The sequence below is a fragment of the Chiloscyllium plagiosum genome, chromosome 15 (assembly GCF_004010195.1).
Source record: "Chiloscyllium plagiosum isolate BGI_BamShark_2017 chromosome 15, ASM401019v2, whole genome shotgun sequence".
Lineage (NCBI taxonomy): Eukaryota > Metazoa > Chordata > Chondrichthyes > Orectolobiformes > Hemiscylliidae > Chiloscyllium > Chiloscyllium plagiosum.
Genome location: NC_057724.1, coordinates 64,533,251 through 64,551,988, shown reverse-complemented (window position 1 = coordinate 64,551,988; position 18,738 = coordinate 64,533,251). Strand labels below are relative to the sequence as shown.

The window sequence follows — 18,738 nt, the reverse complement described above, 5'->3', positions numbered from 1 at the left end:
CCATAGCTCTCAAAGTTTCTATTTATTTTCTGGGACAACAAAATCTCTATTTAGGTTTTTGGGAAGAAAACAAAAAAGGACCTTTTTTTGCTCCTACTGCCTTCCATGTAACTAGGAGTCACAGATTTAGTGACCAAGGAACTAAATCAAGACATTTATAAAATATATTGCAACCAAACACAACAACAAAAATATAGCCTACTCTAAAGACAGGCCAACTTCAATCCTGCATACCAAAAGAAAAGCAACAACTAAGTCATTTTAAAATAAAAGTTCTTTTAATTTGCTTAAAAATAATAACAAGTGCATTCCTCTTTCTTTCCCACACCCCCCTCCAAAAATACAATTTTTTGTTAAAGAATTTGCTTGTAGAATTGTACACCTAGTTTTCGCCTGCCTTTTGGCTGCACTGAAAATAAGAAATTTTAATTCAGAAAGAAGTCCAAACAAGGTATGCAGTATACTGGTGCTGTGCACAGAAGAAAAAAATGCTTAACTTTTTTAGCCCTACAGTAACATTTTTACACAAGACATTTAGTTTTGAAAGTACTGCAAATGGAAAAATGCATTGTCTCTATATTTTTACTGTCTATTGAAGTTTAGAAATTTACACCTTTTTCTTTTTTGCAGACACTAAATGCTTAATAACATGCACATATCTTAAAATAAAAAAAAGGACTGTTGTAATTATTTTTGAAAGTTCCACTGGCATCAATGCCTTTTTCTGTGAATGCCAGATAATTTTACCAAATGGCCTACATTCATACATCATTTTTTTCAGAAAAAGCAACAATAACTTAAATGGTTTTCAGTAAGCCAAATACGGTGCAAATATAATGGTATCATACAGATAAATATATTTACGATGTGTTTGGAAGTGGTTTTGTAATGCCTTTGCACACGATTAACAAATTGATGATTTAAAATTAAATTTCCTGTTGCCAAGAAAATAACGTACCAAAGAAAATGCTTGCAATTTTTAAGTAACAAAAGGAATTCAATAATGTGTCCCTTTTATTGCGAGGTCGATTTTACCTGCATTATTTAAAGGCAAAATGTTTCACTCACTAACTTTTCCTTCTCAGTGTGGTCTGAATAAAATTAATTTTGGCACACAAAAATTCAGGTTAAATAATCAAGTATGCAGTCAGTACTGTGCTGTACTGTATGGATTATTTAAATAGAAGTGTATTACAGAAACCTCATTTAAATTTTTAAAAAAGCTTTGGTAGATATAAAATGTGGGATTCTGCTGTTTGTTACGTTGAAAAAGCAAACACTCAAATCCATCAATTAAGCACGAACACCAGATACCAAAGTTTGCACAAAACAGCATAGTACTTGAGCATTCTTTAAAAATGCAATATGAAATAGTCGGATCCAAACTTATACATTTTCTGATTCTATGCTTTTGAATGAATGTTTTTTAACATTAAAATGAATTTTGGCAAATAAGAAAAATTAATTTAATAATTCTGGAACCATCCTACAATCCTACCATAACAGATACTTCTTTTCTGGCATTCAGGAAAGGAAATATTTTAGTGCAAATTTTAAAAGTAAATGCAATTTACATCAGATTTTGCTTCTTAACATTTTTTGTATAAATGCAATGAAACATGATATGAGGCAATAGTTAACACCAGGCAAAATTGATATCTGATATGTTTTAAGGATATAAAATGAAAACAGGTAGTTTCAAAATAATAAAAATAATGTAGGTAGCTTTAAGTAAAAATCAGTAAATGGAACTACTCCGAAAGACCAATAAAGAGGTGAATGCAGCTGATTCTTACTAAATGTAACCAAGGTATCAACCAGTAATTTGTGTGGTCCAACATAATAACGAGTCAATAAGATTACAACTTGCCTACCTCAGATTGGTTGTATAACATGACCAACTCTGTAACTGGGTGGTCAACTGACCACAGGAAATAAAGGTAGATTTTGTACAACTTCTTTCATTTCTTTATCAGAACACATATAGCATTTGACTGAACTGATGAATTTGAAAACAAGATAAACTCTAGGTAGTACAGTTACAGGCAGTATAACATATGTAAGCAATGAACGTCACTGTTCATGAAAAAGAATCGGTTTGGCCATACCAGCGAGGATCTTTGGTACCTGGGCAGAGATTATCTCTGCCATCATTTCAGGGAACTGGACGCTCAGAGTCTGAGACTGAACAAATAGATCGAATGTAAACTGATGGAGTTTCCTCACTGTCTGTTAAAAATATAGGAAAAAATTGGTAAACAAATCAAATATTAGCAATAAGATTTTTGTTTCCGTTATATTATTCTAATAATTATAATTCATATTGCATATTTGAATAATAACATTCCAGCAAAATTAGTCATTTTACAATTTGTAACAAACTATGCTTTTAATCCCACAATTGTGAATTCTGTGATTAACATATCAATCCAGATCCTGTTATCTCTTTCTGACTATTAATATCTGGACAGCAGATGTCTTAAAATAATTTTTTGACATGGGCATCTGAACATTTCAATTTGAAAATAATGCTGCAGTAAGATTAATTTATTACTCGAATAAATTGATAACTGCAACAAAATCAATTGCGTTACGCTCACAACAATTTGCAATTAGAATCCCTACAGTGTGGATACAGGCCATTTGGCCCAACAAGTCTACACCAACCCTCCAAAGAGTATCCCACCGAAACCCATTCCCCTGTCCTATTTCTTTACATTTCCCCTGACTAATACACCTAGCCTACACATCCCTGAACACTATGGTCAATTCACCTAACCTGCACATCTTTGGACTGTGAGAGGAAACCAGAGCAGACACGGGGAGAACGTGCAAACTCTGCACAGTCACCTGAGGCTGGAATTGAACCCAGGTCCCTGGCGCTGTGAGGCAACAGTGCTAACCACTGAGCCACTGTGCTGCTCACATAATTAAAGTGTATGGTTTATAATTAATTTAATATTTCTGACTATAGCATATTTTGTAACAAAATTGATACATTGAGTTTCAGCAAATGTATGCAAAATTTATTCCCAATTACTCAAGCAGAACTGTGTCAACTCATTATCCTACTAAAAGTTAGACATGCAAAATAAGTATAGCTGAAGATCACTCAAATAACTCAATTTTTGCCTAATGTTTGTATCATGACAGTGGAAGACCAAAATAGCTGAGAGGAAGTTTGCTATCAGATCTTTCCTAATACCACTTTGAGGTTTATCAATGAGAGGTGTGGGAGAGTAACCTAGTTGACTGACCCTCCAGTTGTTCAGTTCCTTCTGTGGACAAATGGCTTCTTCTCAGGATCCCTGCATTATACCACATTGAGTAAATTTGAAAATTGATGCACTGTGTTTGCACCCGAACAGCACTTTTTTTTAGTACTTCATTAAGCTATGCCTCTGTTCTGACTGGAACCAGGTGGATCTCGTTGACTGAGATCCGTGAATGGGGTCGGCAACCTAGACCAATCAGGAAGTCCTGGCTGACCAATATAAACAGGAGATCCGCAGGGAATGGAGTGCATCATTTCTCCCTCCAACTCTATTTTGATTTAGTCCCTACCCTCCCCTTCACCGTTTTGATCACACAGCACTGTCCGTTGATGTGAAGGGCAGTGTTTGTCACTGGCCACCCGGGTGTTTTCCTATCTTCCTGGTGGTGGAAATTGAATAAAGATTCGTGCACTTTGTGTCTTTCACTGTGTCTCACACCTGCGCACACACACCATGTGTGCTGGGGATAAAATAAGCACTACCGCACTTAGGTGGTAGTGTGGGGGTTAAATTTAAAAAATTAAAAAAAAGAGAAAAAAAAATAAACAGGAGATCCGCAGGGAATGGAGTGCATCATTTCTCCCTCCAACTCTATTTTGATTTAGTCTCTACCCTCCCCTTCACCGTTTTGATCACACAGCACTGCCCTTTGATGTGAAGGACAGTGTTTGTCACTGGCCACCCGGGTGTTTTCCTATCTTCCTGGTGGTGGAATTTGAATAAAGATTGGTGCACTTTGTGTCTTTCACTGTGTCTCACACCTGAAAAAAAGAAGAGAAACAGGAGAGTTCACTGGCCACCCGGGTGTTTTCCTATCTTCCTGGTGGTGGAATGTGAATAAAGATTTGTGCACTTTGTGTCTTTCACTGTGTCTCACACCTGCACACACACACCATGGGTGCTGGGGAAAAAATAAGCACTACTGCACTTAGATGGTAGTGTGGGGGTAAAAAAAACACAGAAAAAAACAAAAAAAAAGAAAAAAATAAACAGGAGATCCATGGGTGCTGGGGAAAAAATAAGCACTACCGCGGTTAGGCGGTAGTGTGGGGGTTAATAGAAATAATTAACAGAGGAGTTTGATAGAAAATTAAAAAAAGAAAAAAAAATAAACAGGAGATCCATGGGTGCTGAGGAAAAAATAAGTACTACCGCGATTAGGCGGTAGTGTGGGGGTTAATAGAAATAATTAACAGAGGAGTTTGATAGAAAATAAAAAAAATTTTAAAAAAATAAACAGGAGATCCATGGCTGCTGAGGAAAAAATAAGCACTACCGCGATTAGGCGGTAGTGTGGGGAAAAAAAAGAAAAAGAGAAATTTTAAAAAAAGAAAAAAATATAAACAGGAGATTCAGAATCTCCTCAGTTCAGGCAGTGACGCCAAGCTGGCTAGCCACAGTAGTGTACTGTGCACATGTAAATAAAGGGAGACTTGCTGACAGGATACCAGCCTCAGTGCAGCTATTTCAGTCTCATTACTACTGGCTAAGAATTGTTGAAAAAAACACATTTTGGTAGAACTTTTTATTCAACAAAATAGGTGGCAGCCGTTCACAGTTCATTTTTCAGGACAATGCCTGAACCTATCTGTTGGTCTCACAATGCCCAGGCAACTAACTGCCAATCACCTTAAATGGTAAATTCTTAATGGGAATTTCTCGACCAATCAGAGCTCCCTTGCCAACAAATCATCACTCTCATCTTATCCATCATAAATGCTGGTTTTTCCCAAAAAGTGGTATTCAAGTGAATTGTCCTGATGAGCCGAAGGTGAAAAGATTTGACAAAATATGTCTAGCTTTTCAGCAATAGTCAAGTTGAGCACTTCCAAACAGCTAATTAATGAGAATGATAAATACATAATTTGTCAGTTGCTTAGTTGATAAATTGAATATGTACAACAGTGAAATAAAAACAAAGTACTACAGACATTGGACATCTGAAATTAAAAAAATAACAAAAATGCAGGAGAAACGAAGGAGCTCTGGCAGCCTCTGTGGAGAGAGAAACAGAGTTGAACCTGAGAGTCCAACTTGAGTCCCATGAACTGGCTGACATCCAAACTGGCATCAAGGAAAGTGAGGAAGAGTCAAATGGACTCAGAACATTACCTCTGTTCTTCTCCCCACAAGATACTGCTAGGCTTGAGTGATTCAAGCGGTTTCTGTTTGTATACTAAAAATAGTCAAAGAGTAACAGAGATTTATATAACACAGTACAGCATGGAAACAGACCCTTCAGTCCAACTTGTCCATGCCAACCAGATATCCCAACTCAATCTCATTTGACCAGCCTGCACCCGGCCCATATCCCTCCAAAACTTTCCTATTCACATACCCATCCAGATGCCTTTAAAATGGTGCAATTGTACTAGCCGCCACCACTTCCTCTGACAGCTCCATCCATACACATAACACCCTCTGCATGAAAACGTTGTCCCTTAGGTCTCTTTTATATCTTTCCCCTCTCACCCTAAACCTATGCCATCTAGTTCTGGACTCCCATGCCCCAAGGAAAAAACTTTGTCTATTTATCCTATCCATGCCCCTCATGATTTTGAAAGCCTCCAACGCTTCAGGGAAAACAGCCCTAGTCTATTCAACCTATCCCTTAGCTCAAATCTTCCAACCCTGGCAAGATCCTTGCAAATCTTTTCTGAACCCTTTCACATTTCACAACTTCCTTCCAATAGGGAGGAGACCAGAATTGCACTCAATATTCCAACAGTGGCCTAACCAATGCCCTGTACAGCCGCAACATGACCTCCCAATTCACAATAAAGGAAGGCATACCAAACGCTTTCTTCACTATCCTATCTACTTGCAACTCCACTTTCAAGGAGCTATGAACCTGCACTCTAAGGTCTCTTTGTTCAGCAACACTCACTAGGACCTTATCATTAAGTGTATAAGTTCTGCTAAGTTACGCTTTTCCAAAGTGCAGCACCTCACATTTATCTAAATTAAATTCCATCTGCCACTTCTCAGCCCATTGGCTCATCTGATCAAGATCCTATTGTAATCTGAGGTAACTTTCTTCACTGTCCACTACACCTCCAATTTTGGTGTCATCTGCAATCTTACTATACTATCCAAGGTGAGAGGTGGAAGGTTGAAGGGAGATACACGCGACAAGTACTTCACACAACAGGGTGGTGGGCATCTGGAACACGTTGCCAGCAGAGGTGGTAGAGGCAGGCATGGTAGATTCATTTAAGATGCGTCTGGACAGATGCATGAGTAGGTGGGGAGCAGAGGGATACAGATGCTTAGGAATTGACCAACATGTTTAGACAGTACATTTGGGTCGGCTCAGGCTTGGAGAGCCGAAGGGCCTGTTACTGGACTGTAAATTTTCTCTGTTCTATACCTCTTATGCTCACATCCAAATCATTTATATAAATGATAAAAAGTAGTGGACCCAGCACCGATTCTTGTGGTATTCTACTGGTCACAGGCCTCTAGTCTGAAAAACAACCCTCTGTCTTTTACTTTTGAGCCAGTTCTGTATCCAAATGGCTAGTTCTGTATTCCATGAAGTCTAACATTGCCAACCAGTCTCCCATGGGGAACCTTGTCGAATGCCTTACTGAAGTCCATATAGATCAGGTCTACCGCGCAGGCCTCATCAATCCTCTTTGTTACTTCTTCAGAAAACTCAAACAAGTTTGTGAGACATGATTTCCCACGCACAAAGCCATGTTGACTATCCCTAATCAGTCCTTGCCTTTCCAAATACATGTACATCCTGTCCTTCAGGATTCTGTCCAACAACTTGGCCATCACTGACATCAGGCTCACTGGTCTATAGTTCCGTGGCTTGTCCTTATCACCTTTATTAAACACTGGCACCACGTTAGCCAATCTCCAGTCTTCCGGCATCTCACCTGTGACTATCAATGATACAAATATCTCAGAAACAGGCCCAGCAATCATCTCCCTATCTTCCCACAGAGTTCTAAGGGAAGACCTGATCAGGTCCTGGGGATTTATCCACTTTTATGCGTTTCAAGATACCCAGCACTTCCTCGTGTGTAAAATGGACAATTTTCAAGATGTCACCATCTGTTTCCTTACATTCTATATCTTCCATATCCTTTTCCACAAGTGATTATTTCCAAGAATCTACTACCACTACAAGCTATTCTCTGGAGATCCAAATAAAAGGTGTGGAACAAACTCTCTAATGTTTATGCCAACTAGTAATATTCCACAATATTCTTTTTGTAAATTCTATTTTCAATTGGTTTTGTATCAAAATATATTAGCTCATCAAACCTTAAAAATTAAATGAATCTTCTGAAATTACTTTCATGCATCTAATTTTATTCTTAAATAATTACCTGCACCCTCATATACCAAACTACGTTTACAGATAATATTGTTGAATTCGTGTTATATATATTGACAATTTGGAAGCTCATCAGTGTCAATTTGGATCCCATCCAGTTGTTGAAACGTAAATCAAAGAAGCCTTTATTAAATACTCAGTCTTCCAGCTTCTTCCCCTCATCAGTCCCAACTGTTGTTTTTTTTTAAATCCAGAAATGCTTTCAAGCACAACTGAACAGTTTTCTTTCCACCTATCAAATTCCCTGTGTTACTCTTCACGCTTACCCACCACAACTAAATCACCCATGTTTCCATTTTACATGTAAAGCCTGTTAAGAACAATTGAATAACAAAGCAAGTGAAGGAAAGTAGGGAGAGGATTAAATCAAAATGATATTGGAGGGTGAAATAAGGCACTTCACCCCTGCAGTACCTACCTCTCTCTAAAGGCATCGAAAGTATTGATGGCCACTACATGCCCCCTCTTCAAGGATATCTGAGTTTGAATGTAGCCCTGCAAGAGGGGCAGGCAATTGGGAACAATGACTTCTTCCACTGCTTGGTACCGTTGACGGCTACTTCGACCAGGCCAGGAGCAGACCCATGAGGAGGTCCTCTGACTTTCCCATTCCCACCCTCCACATTGGGTGACCAAAGATCACGTGTGGGGCTGAAGTACAACCAAAAGAACTACAAAAAGTTTCTCAAAAAACTAAAAAAGGTGTGTAACCACCCACAACCAATATATACATGCTCCATGGAATCTACTGAACTGCAAAATGCTAGGAGCCCATCAACCACCTTAATCTATGATTGCACAGGACTGCTCCACCTCTCCACCACAGTTCCCTGAAAGAAATTAGGAGGACTCTTGCCTTTGGAGCCCTTTACAAACAAAAAAACGCAATGAAGCAGAATGTCATGGCATGTCTGGGCAGGGGATGATGGATTAGAAGTGGATGATGTACAGCAGCAGCCTATAAAATGACCTCTACACCAAACAAAAGGACACAGATGGCATACAAATGAGGTGTCTTAGACTGTGAGGAGTGGGCTTCTGTTTCCCTTTTATATTTATCCAATCAATTAACTCCAATAATCCACTTAACTACTTGCTACATTAAGAGATTCACCTCTTCTCATTCAATAAATATAGGAACATAAAAATAAAGCCAGGAATATACCATTCAGCCCTTCAAGTCTGCTCCACCAATTGTTACGATCAAAGCTGATCATACCCAACTCAACAGTTTGCTCCCTACTTTTCCCCCAGTATCCTTGATTCCTTTAGTCCAAAATGCAATATCCGATTTCTTCTTAAATCATACAATGTTTTGGCCTCAACTGCTTTCTGTGAAACTCCATTACACAGGCTCACCATTCTCTGGATGAAGAATTTCTCATTGCAATCATAAATAGTTTACCCTATATCCTTACAATGTCCCAGGTCCCCACCATTAGCAATATCGTTCTTGCAATGATACATCAGTCATACATTAATCCTGCTATCAGTCAGATAAACCTTTAATGCACTCCCTATATGCTAAAAATATCCTTCCTCAGATAAGAGGGAAATCAGGAGGGCAAAAAGGGGACATGAGATAGCTTTGGCAAATAGGGTTAAGGAGAATTCAAAGGGTTTTTACAAATACATTAAGGACAAAGTGGTAACTGGGGATAGAATAGGGCCCCTCAAAGATCAGCAAGACAGCCTTTGCGTGGAGCCGCAGGAGATGGGAGAGAATACTAAACGAGCATTTTGGATCAGTGTTTACTATGGAGAAGGACATGGAGATGGTGACATCTTGAAAAATGTCCATATTACAGAGGAGGAAGTGCTGGATGTCGTGAAATGCATTAAAGTGGATAAATCCCTGGGACCTGATCAGGTGTACTCTAGAACTCTGTGGGAAGCTAGAGAAGTGATAACTGGGCTCCTTACAGAGATATTTGTATCATCGATACTCACAGGTGCGGTGCTGGAAGACTAAATGCTGGCTATAGACCAGAGACCCTGACCTTGGTGGTAGGCAAGTTGTTGAAAGGAATCCTGAGGGACAGCATGGTCATGTATTTGGAAAGGCAAGGACTGATTAGGGATAGTCAACATGTCTTTGTGTGTGGGAAACCATGTCTCATGAACTTGATCGAGTTTTTTGAAGAAGTAACAAAGAGGATTGATGAGGGCAGAGTGGCAGATGTAATCTATATGAACTTTAATAAGGCGTTTGACAAGGTTCCCCATGGTAGATTGGTTGGCAAGGTTAGATCTTATGGAACACAGGGAGAACTAGCCATTTGGATTCAGAACTGGCTAAAAGACAGGGTGGTGGTGGAGGGGTTTTTTTCAGACAGGAGGCCTGTGACCAGTAGAGTGCCACAAGGATCGGTGCTGAGTCTACTACTTTTTGTCATTTATATAAATGATTTGGATGTGAGCATAAGAGGTATAGTTAGTAAGTTTGCATATTGGAGGTGTAGTGGACAGCGAAGAAAGTTACCTCAGATTACAATGGGATCTTGATCAGATGGGCCAATGGGCTGAAGAGTGACAGATGGAGTTTAAGTTAGATAAATGCAAGATGCTGCATTTTGGGAAAGCAAATCTTAGCAAGACTTACACAATTAATGGTAAGGTCCTCGGGAGTGTTGCTGAATAAAGAAACCTTGGAGTGCAGGTTCATAGCTCCTTGAAAGTAGAGTCGCAGGTAGATAGGATACGTGTTTGATATGCTTTCCTTTACTGGTCAGAGTATTAAGTACAGGAGTTGGGAGGTCATGCTGTGACTGTACAGGACATTGGTTAGGCCAATGTTGGAATATTGCATGCAATTCTGGTCTCCTTCCTGTTGGAAGGAAGTTGTGAAATGTGAAAGGGTTCAGAAAAGATTTGCAAGGATGTTGCCGGGGTTAGAGGATTTGAGCGAAAGGGAGAGGCTGAATAGGCTAGAGCTGTGTTCCCTGAAGCATCAGAGGCTGAGAGGTGATCTTATAGAGGTTGAAAGGCATGGACAGGATAAATAGGCAGTCTTTTCCCTGGGGTGTGGGCATCCAGAATTAGAGGGCATAGGTTTAGGGTGAGAGGGGAAAGATATAAAAGAGACCAAAAAGGCAACTTTTTCATGCAGAGGGCAGTGCGTGTACAGAATGAGCTGCCAGAGGAAGTGGTGGAGGCTAGTACAACTGCAAAACTTAAAAGGCATCTGGATGGATATATGAATAGGAAGGGTTTGGAGGAATGTGGGCTGGGTGCTGGCTTGTGGAACTGGGTTAGGTTGGGATATCTGAGCAGTATGGATGAGTTGGACCGAAGGGTCTGTTTCCGTGCTATATATCTCTATGACTCTGACTCTGTAACACCAAAATTCTGTACAAGGTTCTGGATGTGGTCTCACCAAGGCTCAGTACACTTGCAGCAAGACATCCCTGCTCTTTATTCAAATCCTCTTGCTCCGAAGGCCAACATACCATTTGCCTTCTTTACTGCCTACTGCACCTGCATTTTTAAAATATAGGGTTTGATTTTATCGGCTGTTGAAAAATGTGGGTAAAGGTCAGTCAGTTGGGATAATGTGGAAAGATCAGAAAAATGAGATTTTCAAGGTAAAAAAAACACCCAAAGTTTGAACAGTGAGGTAGGAATCTTGCTTGTGGGCAGAGAGAGGGCTATTTGCATGCACTTACATTTCATTAGTACCTAATCTCATTTATATGCAATTTTCCATTTTCCCATGCAATGAAGATGAATTATGTGGTGATAATTCTCAACGTGAAATTCAGAGTGATACCTCACAGTTTCAGCTCACTTCTTATTCCATTGGGCTTCTATCTTGGCCAGTAGTCCCCAGTATCTCACGTTAGTCACCATGGACAGCAACTGCCTGCACATCTCATGTGTGGAGATTGGCAACAGAGACACACCAATCTCACTCGATTATCAAGACACACTCCAAACCACTTAGAATACAGATAGCAACTTCAATGTTGCATTTGGAGAGCATCAAGATCTTGCATTGTGATACTGCTGACAGGCTACTTTGTGCACTGGGACAGGTAACCAAATATTGTTTTGGAGCAGGTGTTCCTCAAGATGCTTTGCTAGCTCTCTTAACTCTCATTCACTCACTTTGCCTCTTTGGATGCTCACAGTATACCTACCTTGCTTTTTTGCACAATTTTGCCACATTCAGAACTTTACAGCCTTAAACGACTTCCGTTTTGCCTTGTCTTTTACCATTGGCGCCACATCAAATAGTTTGTCATATTTACCACAGTGATCATTCAAGGGATGGATACATTAAACCACAGGCCATAAGACAAAAGCAGAATTAGGCCATGCAGTTAATTGAGTCTGTTCTGCCACTTGATCTTGATGCCAATATGTTTCTCAATCCCATTCTCCTGCCTTCTCCCTGTAAACCTTGATCACCTTATTAATCAAGAACCTATCTACCTTAAATTATATGCAAGTTGTAAATTCTTGTTGTAAATTCTACATCAATGTCACACCTGCAGCATGTGTCAAGTACTTATGTGGCAAACACAAAATGTGCTTCAACAAAATAACCATGTCCCAAAGTATAAAGCGACTGGTCTTCAGTCATGACCAGGGGACTGCCAACAGTCAGGGACTACTGGCACAATAAAAGAAGGGCACTGTCTGAGCACAGTCCAGGGGCTTGGATATGGTCATTCAACTGCTTAGGCAGTCAGGGTTAGGGGTTCCATATCATTAATAGTCCAGTGAACGTACTATGGTCAGTTTTGCAGGTCCTGTGCAAACAATTCGGATATACGCTGTAAGTCAATCAGGAAGCTGCACTGAAATTAGTCAGGGACCTGGTCATTCATGAGTTGGAGCTGTTCTTCCAAGTTGTACAAGGACTAATGGTCAAGTCATTGCAAAGGTTACTACCATTGTAGCCACTGTATAACAAAGGGGGAGAGAAACTGAGGAGAAAAAAGTGCTCCAGTAAGCACAGGAGCAGCAGCAACCTCTAGTGGCTTGCCAATAGCCTTCATATGAAGAAGTCAAAGCTAGAGTTTGATCCACTTTCACGTGAGACATTTGTCTACTCAACAATAAGATTATTTCACTTGATACCATGTTTTTGTGGAAAATCCGTAGCAGTATCATCAGATTATTTAGCAACATGTACTGACTTTGTCTGATCTAAACAAAGTATCAATAAACAGAACCATAACTTACTATCTGCAATGAGTCCAAGAGCTTCGTTAGTTGATAAAAACGCTGTGGATTGTTTGCGGTATCTTTTCCTTGAAAGGAAATCACTCTGTCTAGTTCCTGAATGTAGTTCAAACGCAGCTCATCAAAGTATTTCTGATTTTTCAGACCTTCAACTGGAACTGGCAATGACACAGTGAAATTTAGTTAATAAAATTTCACAACATGATGTGAAAGCAGCATTTATATATGTAATTTTATATCAAATGTATTGACATCCAGATTATCATATATCTCAGAAATATTATCACAAGCACAACTTACTTATTAATCTTTAATCCACACAACAAACTCAGCATTGAACCCTATTGTACACTGGTGGGTATATGCTTCCAGTTATATAAACACCCTTTAACAATCACTCTACTTCCTGCCATTAAGACAACTTTAGATCCATTTTTGCCAAATTGCCTTGAATTTCATTGGCTGTTAGCTTCTTAACCAAACTGCCATGCAAGACTTTGACAAAAGCCTTCCAGAAGTCCAAGGAAACTACATCAACTGCACTAACCTCATCTACACACCTAGTCACCTCCTTGAAAAATCCAATCAAACTTGTTAGACATGACATCCCCTTACAAATATATGCTGACTACCTTGATTAATCCTTGCCTCTACAAATTGAGATTTATTCACTCCCTGAGAGCTTTTTCCAATAGGTTTCTTATAACAGTTGTTAGACTGAGTAGTGTATAGATTCCCAGTTTATACATTCTTGAATAATGGTATTACATGTGCTATCCTCCAGTCTTCTGGCATCCCTCCTGTGGTCAGAGAGAGTTTGAAAATTAATGTCAGAGCCCCTAAAATTTCCTCCCTGGCTTCCCACAACAGCCTTGGACACATTTCATCTGGGTTTAGGAGGAGACCAATTTCACCTTGCTAAAACCACTAATACCTCCTCTCTCTCTAAATCCTAATTTGTTCAAATGTAACACAGTCCCCTTCCCTGACTTCCAGACCTATTGTCTTTCTCTATTGAAAATAGATGCAAAGTACTCATTTAAAGCCTCAGCTATTTCTTCTGGCTCCACACTTTGGTCCTTAATAAGCCCGACTCTTTTCCTGATTGTTCATTTGTCCCTATTATATTTATAAAATGCTTTCAGATTTTCATTTACGGTACTAGGTAATGCTTCCTTCTTGAACCCTCGTCAATCTTCTAACATTTTTTTTTAAAAACAGTCCCATACAGGAGGGAACAGAATAAAACTGGAGGATGATGGGCACAACTGCACTAAAGACTTCTGGAAGAAATGGTATTCCATGGCATGGGAACAGCTGAAACAAACAAAGCCTATTTGTTTACAGTACAGAAAATAAAAGTGGAAACTTTAATCATATAGAGCTTTGTTCAGGCTTCAAAGCAATGCCAGAGCCTGGTACTGAACACATTCATATCACTTATTTCCCTTCTGAAATCCCACCTCACCTTCATTCTGTGATCTGAAGTGAAGTGAAAACTGCAGATGGTGTGACTTTGATGGTTTCCATCTCATGCTGTTTAATTCAACTGACCCTCCCCTTCTGAACTGTTGTTTGGCCAGCTAATATGGCCTCTAAGAAACACACACTTTGCATCTGGAATGCAGACGCAACGTCAAATTCAGGCACTATGTGAATCACAGAGGATAGTACAGAGTTGAGATCTGCCCATAGTGAGACACCAGGTACAAATGGACAGCAGCCTGATCAGGACAAAAGGAGAGTTCATGTGTCAGCTCCCCAAAGGGAGAGGTTACAGCTAAGTCATGACCCAGGAGACTCAGGTAAAAGTACTATACAGAGAAACTATAGATAAGCACAGTGAGATATGCTCAGTGCTTTGGCAGGGCTTCCAGAAAGCCTGTTCCCTTTGTTCAGGAGGATGGTAGAGTTTGGCTCTAATTTGGCATTGTGTTTTGTGCAGAGCTTGAAGCAAATCCATTCATAATGAGCATAGTGGCTAACTCCATATCACTTGAAGATCCATCTATGATTTAGCACCGACCTGGTGGGTGACATTTCAGCACCAACCAAAAGCTGAAGGAAAGGGAACACAGATTGAACTTAAGAGACCCACTGTGTATATGATACTAAGGAGAATTGACAAAGTTTATGTTTCCCCTTGTGGTCAATTAAGAATGAGGTCACGTCTTTAGGCTAAAAGGTGGCGGATCTAAAACAAAGATGAGGAAAAATTACTTCTCTCAAAGGGTCATGAATCTATTGACGCAGGGCACTGAATACATTTAAGGAGGAGATATATAGATTTTTAAACAGTGATAGGTTAAAGCATTATGGAAGCAGGCAGGAAAGTGGAGTTGATGTTGAAATATGGACACCCATGACTGTATTAAATGGAAGAGTAGGCTTAAGGACCTCAATTGTCAACTTGTGCTCCTAGTTCTTATGTAGTGGTTGCCATACAGGATCAGACTAACCGCCAGCAGGGATGTAGATTCCAGTATTCAATTGCTGCACAACAGTTTTAGTAATCCGTCCATCAGCAGATTATTAGAATTGTTTAGGTGTTACCCAGAGGATGTGGTAGTAGCTCGATGGTATAGAAACCTGTTGTCCTTCAACAACACCATTTTTGTTCCTACAACTGCAATTCAACTAGTGCCTTTGCCATTTTCTTTCAGCCACCAAGCTTAGACTGCAGCTGCCCACAAGTAGTATTTGAAATCAGCCATCAAGGGTATCTGAACTCCTTTCCAAGGAAAGTCGCCAGCTGTGCCGTAGCATCTGGGAGAAACAGCACAGCAGCCACAAAGGGGATGCAGAAGGGTGGGTAACCCAATTTTATATGTATTTTTGCATGTGCTATGGGACAAAATTGTTATGAAAGCATTTTTTTGTTGGCGGCTTCAGTTTTATGATCTTGGACAAGATGATGCTAAAGTAACAGATTACTTAAAAAATAGAAATTTTGGAGCAATAATGATGAAGGATTGAAAACTTAAAAGGACCAGAGAGCTAGTCTCTGTTCATAGGTAGCCCTTCCGGCTCAATTCCTTCTTCCTGCTCAATTTTCCTCTGCCTCCTCTTCCCAATGCATGATGGCTAAAGACTCCTGGGTAATGACAGGCTGTGGAGGACATTGCAGAGTACCTTGAACTTGACCTCCTACACTTCTAAGTATCGTAGGACTCTCCCACAAGAAGTGAAATTGTTGTTTCAGGTTCCCAATCCTTTGCTTCACAACGTAGCTGGTTCACAACATAGGCACAATGGTCATATAATATAGGGAATAATGAATAAAATTTATGGAGATATCCTTTGTCATTGTGCTGGTCTAAAGACTTTTGGAATTGCTGATTCCCTCAGGTTGAAGAGTATTGTGACTTCTGCTTAGATAGCAGGCCATCATCAATATGTGCGTTGTGCCCCCCAAACACATTCTGATGCAGCATTTCTAGTCTATCTTCCCAATTACATCTGGGATCTTTACAGCCATGTGTTTTTCATTAATGTCTCCTTGCAGCATTAAGAATCCCATTAGCCCAAAGCCACCAGCCCACTCCTTCTGTTTTCTGATAAGAAAGAAAACTATGGAATATCCCCGACAGTGATATAGGATTCCATCCATGTCCCTGATATAACAATGGCTGGTGAATTGAGAAACTTTTGCTATGGCAGTGGAAAGGACTAATGTTTCAATAATACCAGAAAAATTGCCAAACAGACCATTGAAGTATCAGTACAGGAGCTTTAAACTTCTGACACTTCTTAACCTTCTGCAAATATACATTGAGGTATCAAAAAAAGAGATCACAGAAAAGAATAAGTCATCATAAGCTCATATACATGTCAGTCAAGCAAAGTCAACACTTCTCCTCACCTTTGTAAACAAATTCACTCTTTTTATGAGAGAGCCCAAACAGGAGTGAAGGGTATGAGCTTACTAATTGCACACTAATTCTGCACCAGCAAAAATTGGAGATGCTAGGAACTGGGCAGAAATCCTGGAGTAGGCTTCTGCCTACCATTTTAAAATGGCTCCCATGTCTTTCTGAAAATCAAGCCCAGAGTGTTCTAATTATTATGGAAAGGCTTGATTTTTCTAGTGATTTCTCCTGATTCAGATTTACAACTTGCATTAGTTTGCAAAATTACCTAAAAAGCTACAACTAGTCTCTAAGTAACCTCTGAAACACAATTTGTACCATGGTCAAACATTATAGACCTGAAGGTACAGGCTAAACTCAATTTATTTGCATCATGGCAGCAGGATAAATGCATTAATTTGCATTAAAATGTCACTTTGTACGACACAAACACCTGGCATTGACCATCTTCAAGAACAGGGTGTCTAACACTTTCATATCACTTTCATAACACCATAACAACTGCAGGAGCAAATTGTTGCAGATGATGGAATCTGTAGTGAAAACAAAAATGCTGGAAATCACAGTTAGTCGGACAGCATCCATGTATTGAGATTAATTTAACGTTTTGAGTCTGGATGATTCCCCTGAGAATGCATCACCCCCTACATTTTCCAAAACAGCATAATTTAAAACATGTATGCTGTTTGGAAAACGTAGGGGGTGATGGACTCTCAGGGGAATGTAGCACAAATAGCAAAGTTTCTGGTATCCAGACAGGCTCTAATGTAACGAGGGGTACTTCAGGTTCCAAGTGATCGACTGTGTTAGGAAACTCTCTAGTCAGAAGCACAGACAGACGTTTCTGCAGCCAGCAGCAAAAAATGGTGTGTTGCCTCCCTGGTGCCAGGATGAAGGTGGTCTCAGAGAGGGTGCAGAATATTCTCAGTGGGGAGAGTGACCAACAGGAGGTCATTATACACATTGGAATCAACGACATAGGAAGGGAAAAGGATAAGATTCTGTAGGGAGTTATAGAAAATTAGGCAGGAATTTAAAAAGGACATCCTTGAGGTAGTAGTATCTGGATTACTCCCGGTACTACAAGCTAGTGAGGGGAGGAATAGAAGGATAGAGCAGATGAATGCGTGGCTGGGAAGCTGGTGCATGGGACAAGGGTTCACATTTTTGGATCATTGGATTCTCTTCTGGGGTAGGAGTGATCTCTATAAGAAGGACAGATTGCACCTGAATTGGAATGGGACTAATATACTGGCATAGAGATTTACTGGAGCTGCTCAAGAGGATTTAAACTAGTAAGCTAGTGGGATGGGACCCAGGGAGGTAGTGAGGAAAGAGATCATTCTGAGACTGGTGCAGTTGAGAAAAGAAGTAAGTCAAACAGTCAGAGCAGGCAGGGACAAAGCAGAGAACAAGGTAGGACTGATAAATTAAACTGCATTTATTTCAATGCAAGAGGCCAAACAGGGAAGGCAGATGAACTCAGGGCATGGTTAGGAACATCGGACTGGGATACCATAGCAATTACAGAAACACGGCTCAGGGATGGACGGGACTGGCAGCTTAATGTTCCAGGATACAAACGCTATAGGAAGGATAGAAAGGGAGGCAAGTGGAGGGGTAATGGAATTTTTGATAAGGGATAGCGTTATAGCTGTACGTAAGGAGGATATTTCTGGAAATACATCCTGGGGAGTTATTTGGGTGTAACTGAGAAATAAGAAAGGATGATCACCTTATTGGGATTGTATTACAGACCCCTAATAGTCAGCAGGAAATGGAGAAACAAATTTGTAAGGTCATTTCAGTTATCTGTAAGAATAATAGGGTGGTTATGGTAGGGGATTTTAACTTTCCAAACATAGACTGGGACTGCCATAGTGTTAAGGGTTTAATGGAGAGGAATTTGTTAAAAGTGTACAACAAATTTTCTGATTCAGAATGTGGATGTACTGACTAGAGAAGTTGCCAAACCTGACCTACTCTTGGGAAATAAAGCAGGGCAGGTGTCTGAGGTGTCATTGGGGGACACTTTGCTGCCAGCGACCATAAT

The 18,738-nt window shown here is 40.0% G+C and overlaps 1 protein-coding gene across 1 annotated transcript in view; it reads right to left on the bottom strand.

The window, feature by feature from the left end:
- Positions 1 to 256: 256 nt before the first annotated feature.
- The window catches only part of ar (androgen receptor), a 232,944-nt gene continuing 214,462 nt past the window's right edge, over positions 257 to 18,738 (bottom strand). Inside the window, exons 7-8 of the mRNA XM_043705049.1 lie at positions 12,817 to 12,974; positions 257 to 2,229 (exon numbers count right to left, since the gene is read on the bottom strand). Coding sequence (XP_043560984.1) covers positions 2,074 to 2,229; positions 12,817 to 12,974 — 314 coding nt within the window. The 3' untranslated portion in view covers positions 257 to 2,073. The remainder of the gene's footprint in view (positions 2,230 to 12,816; positions 12,975 to 18,738) is intronic.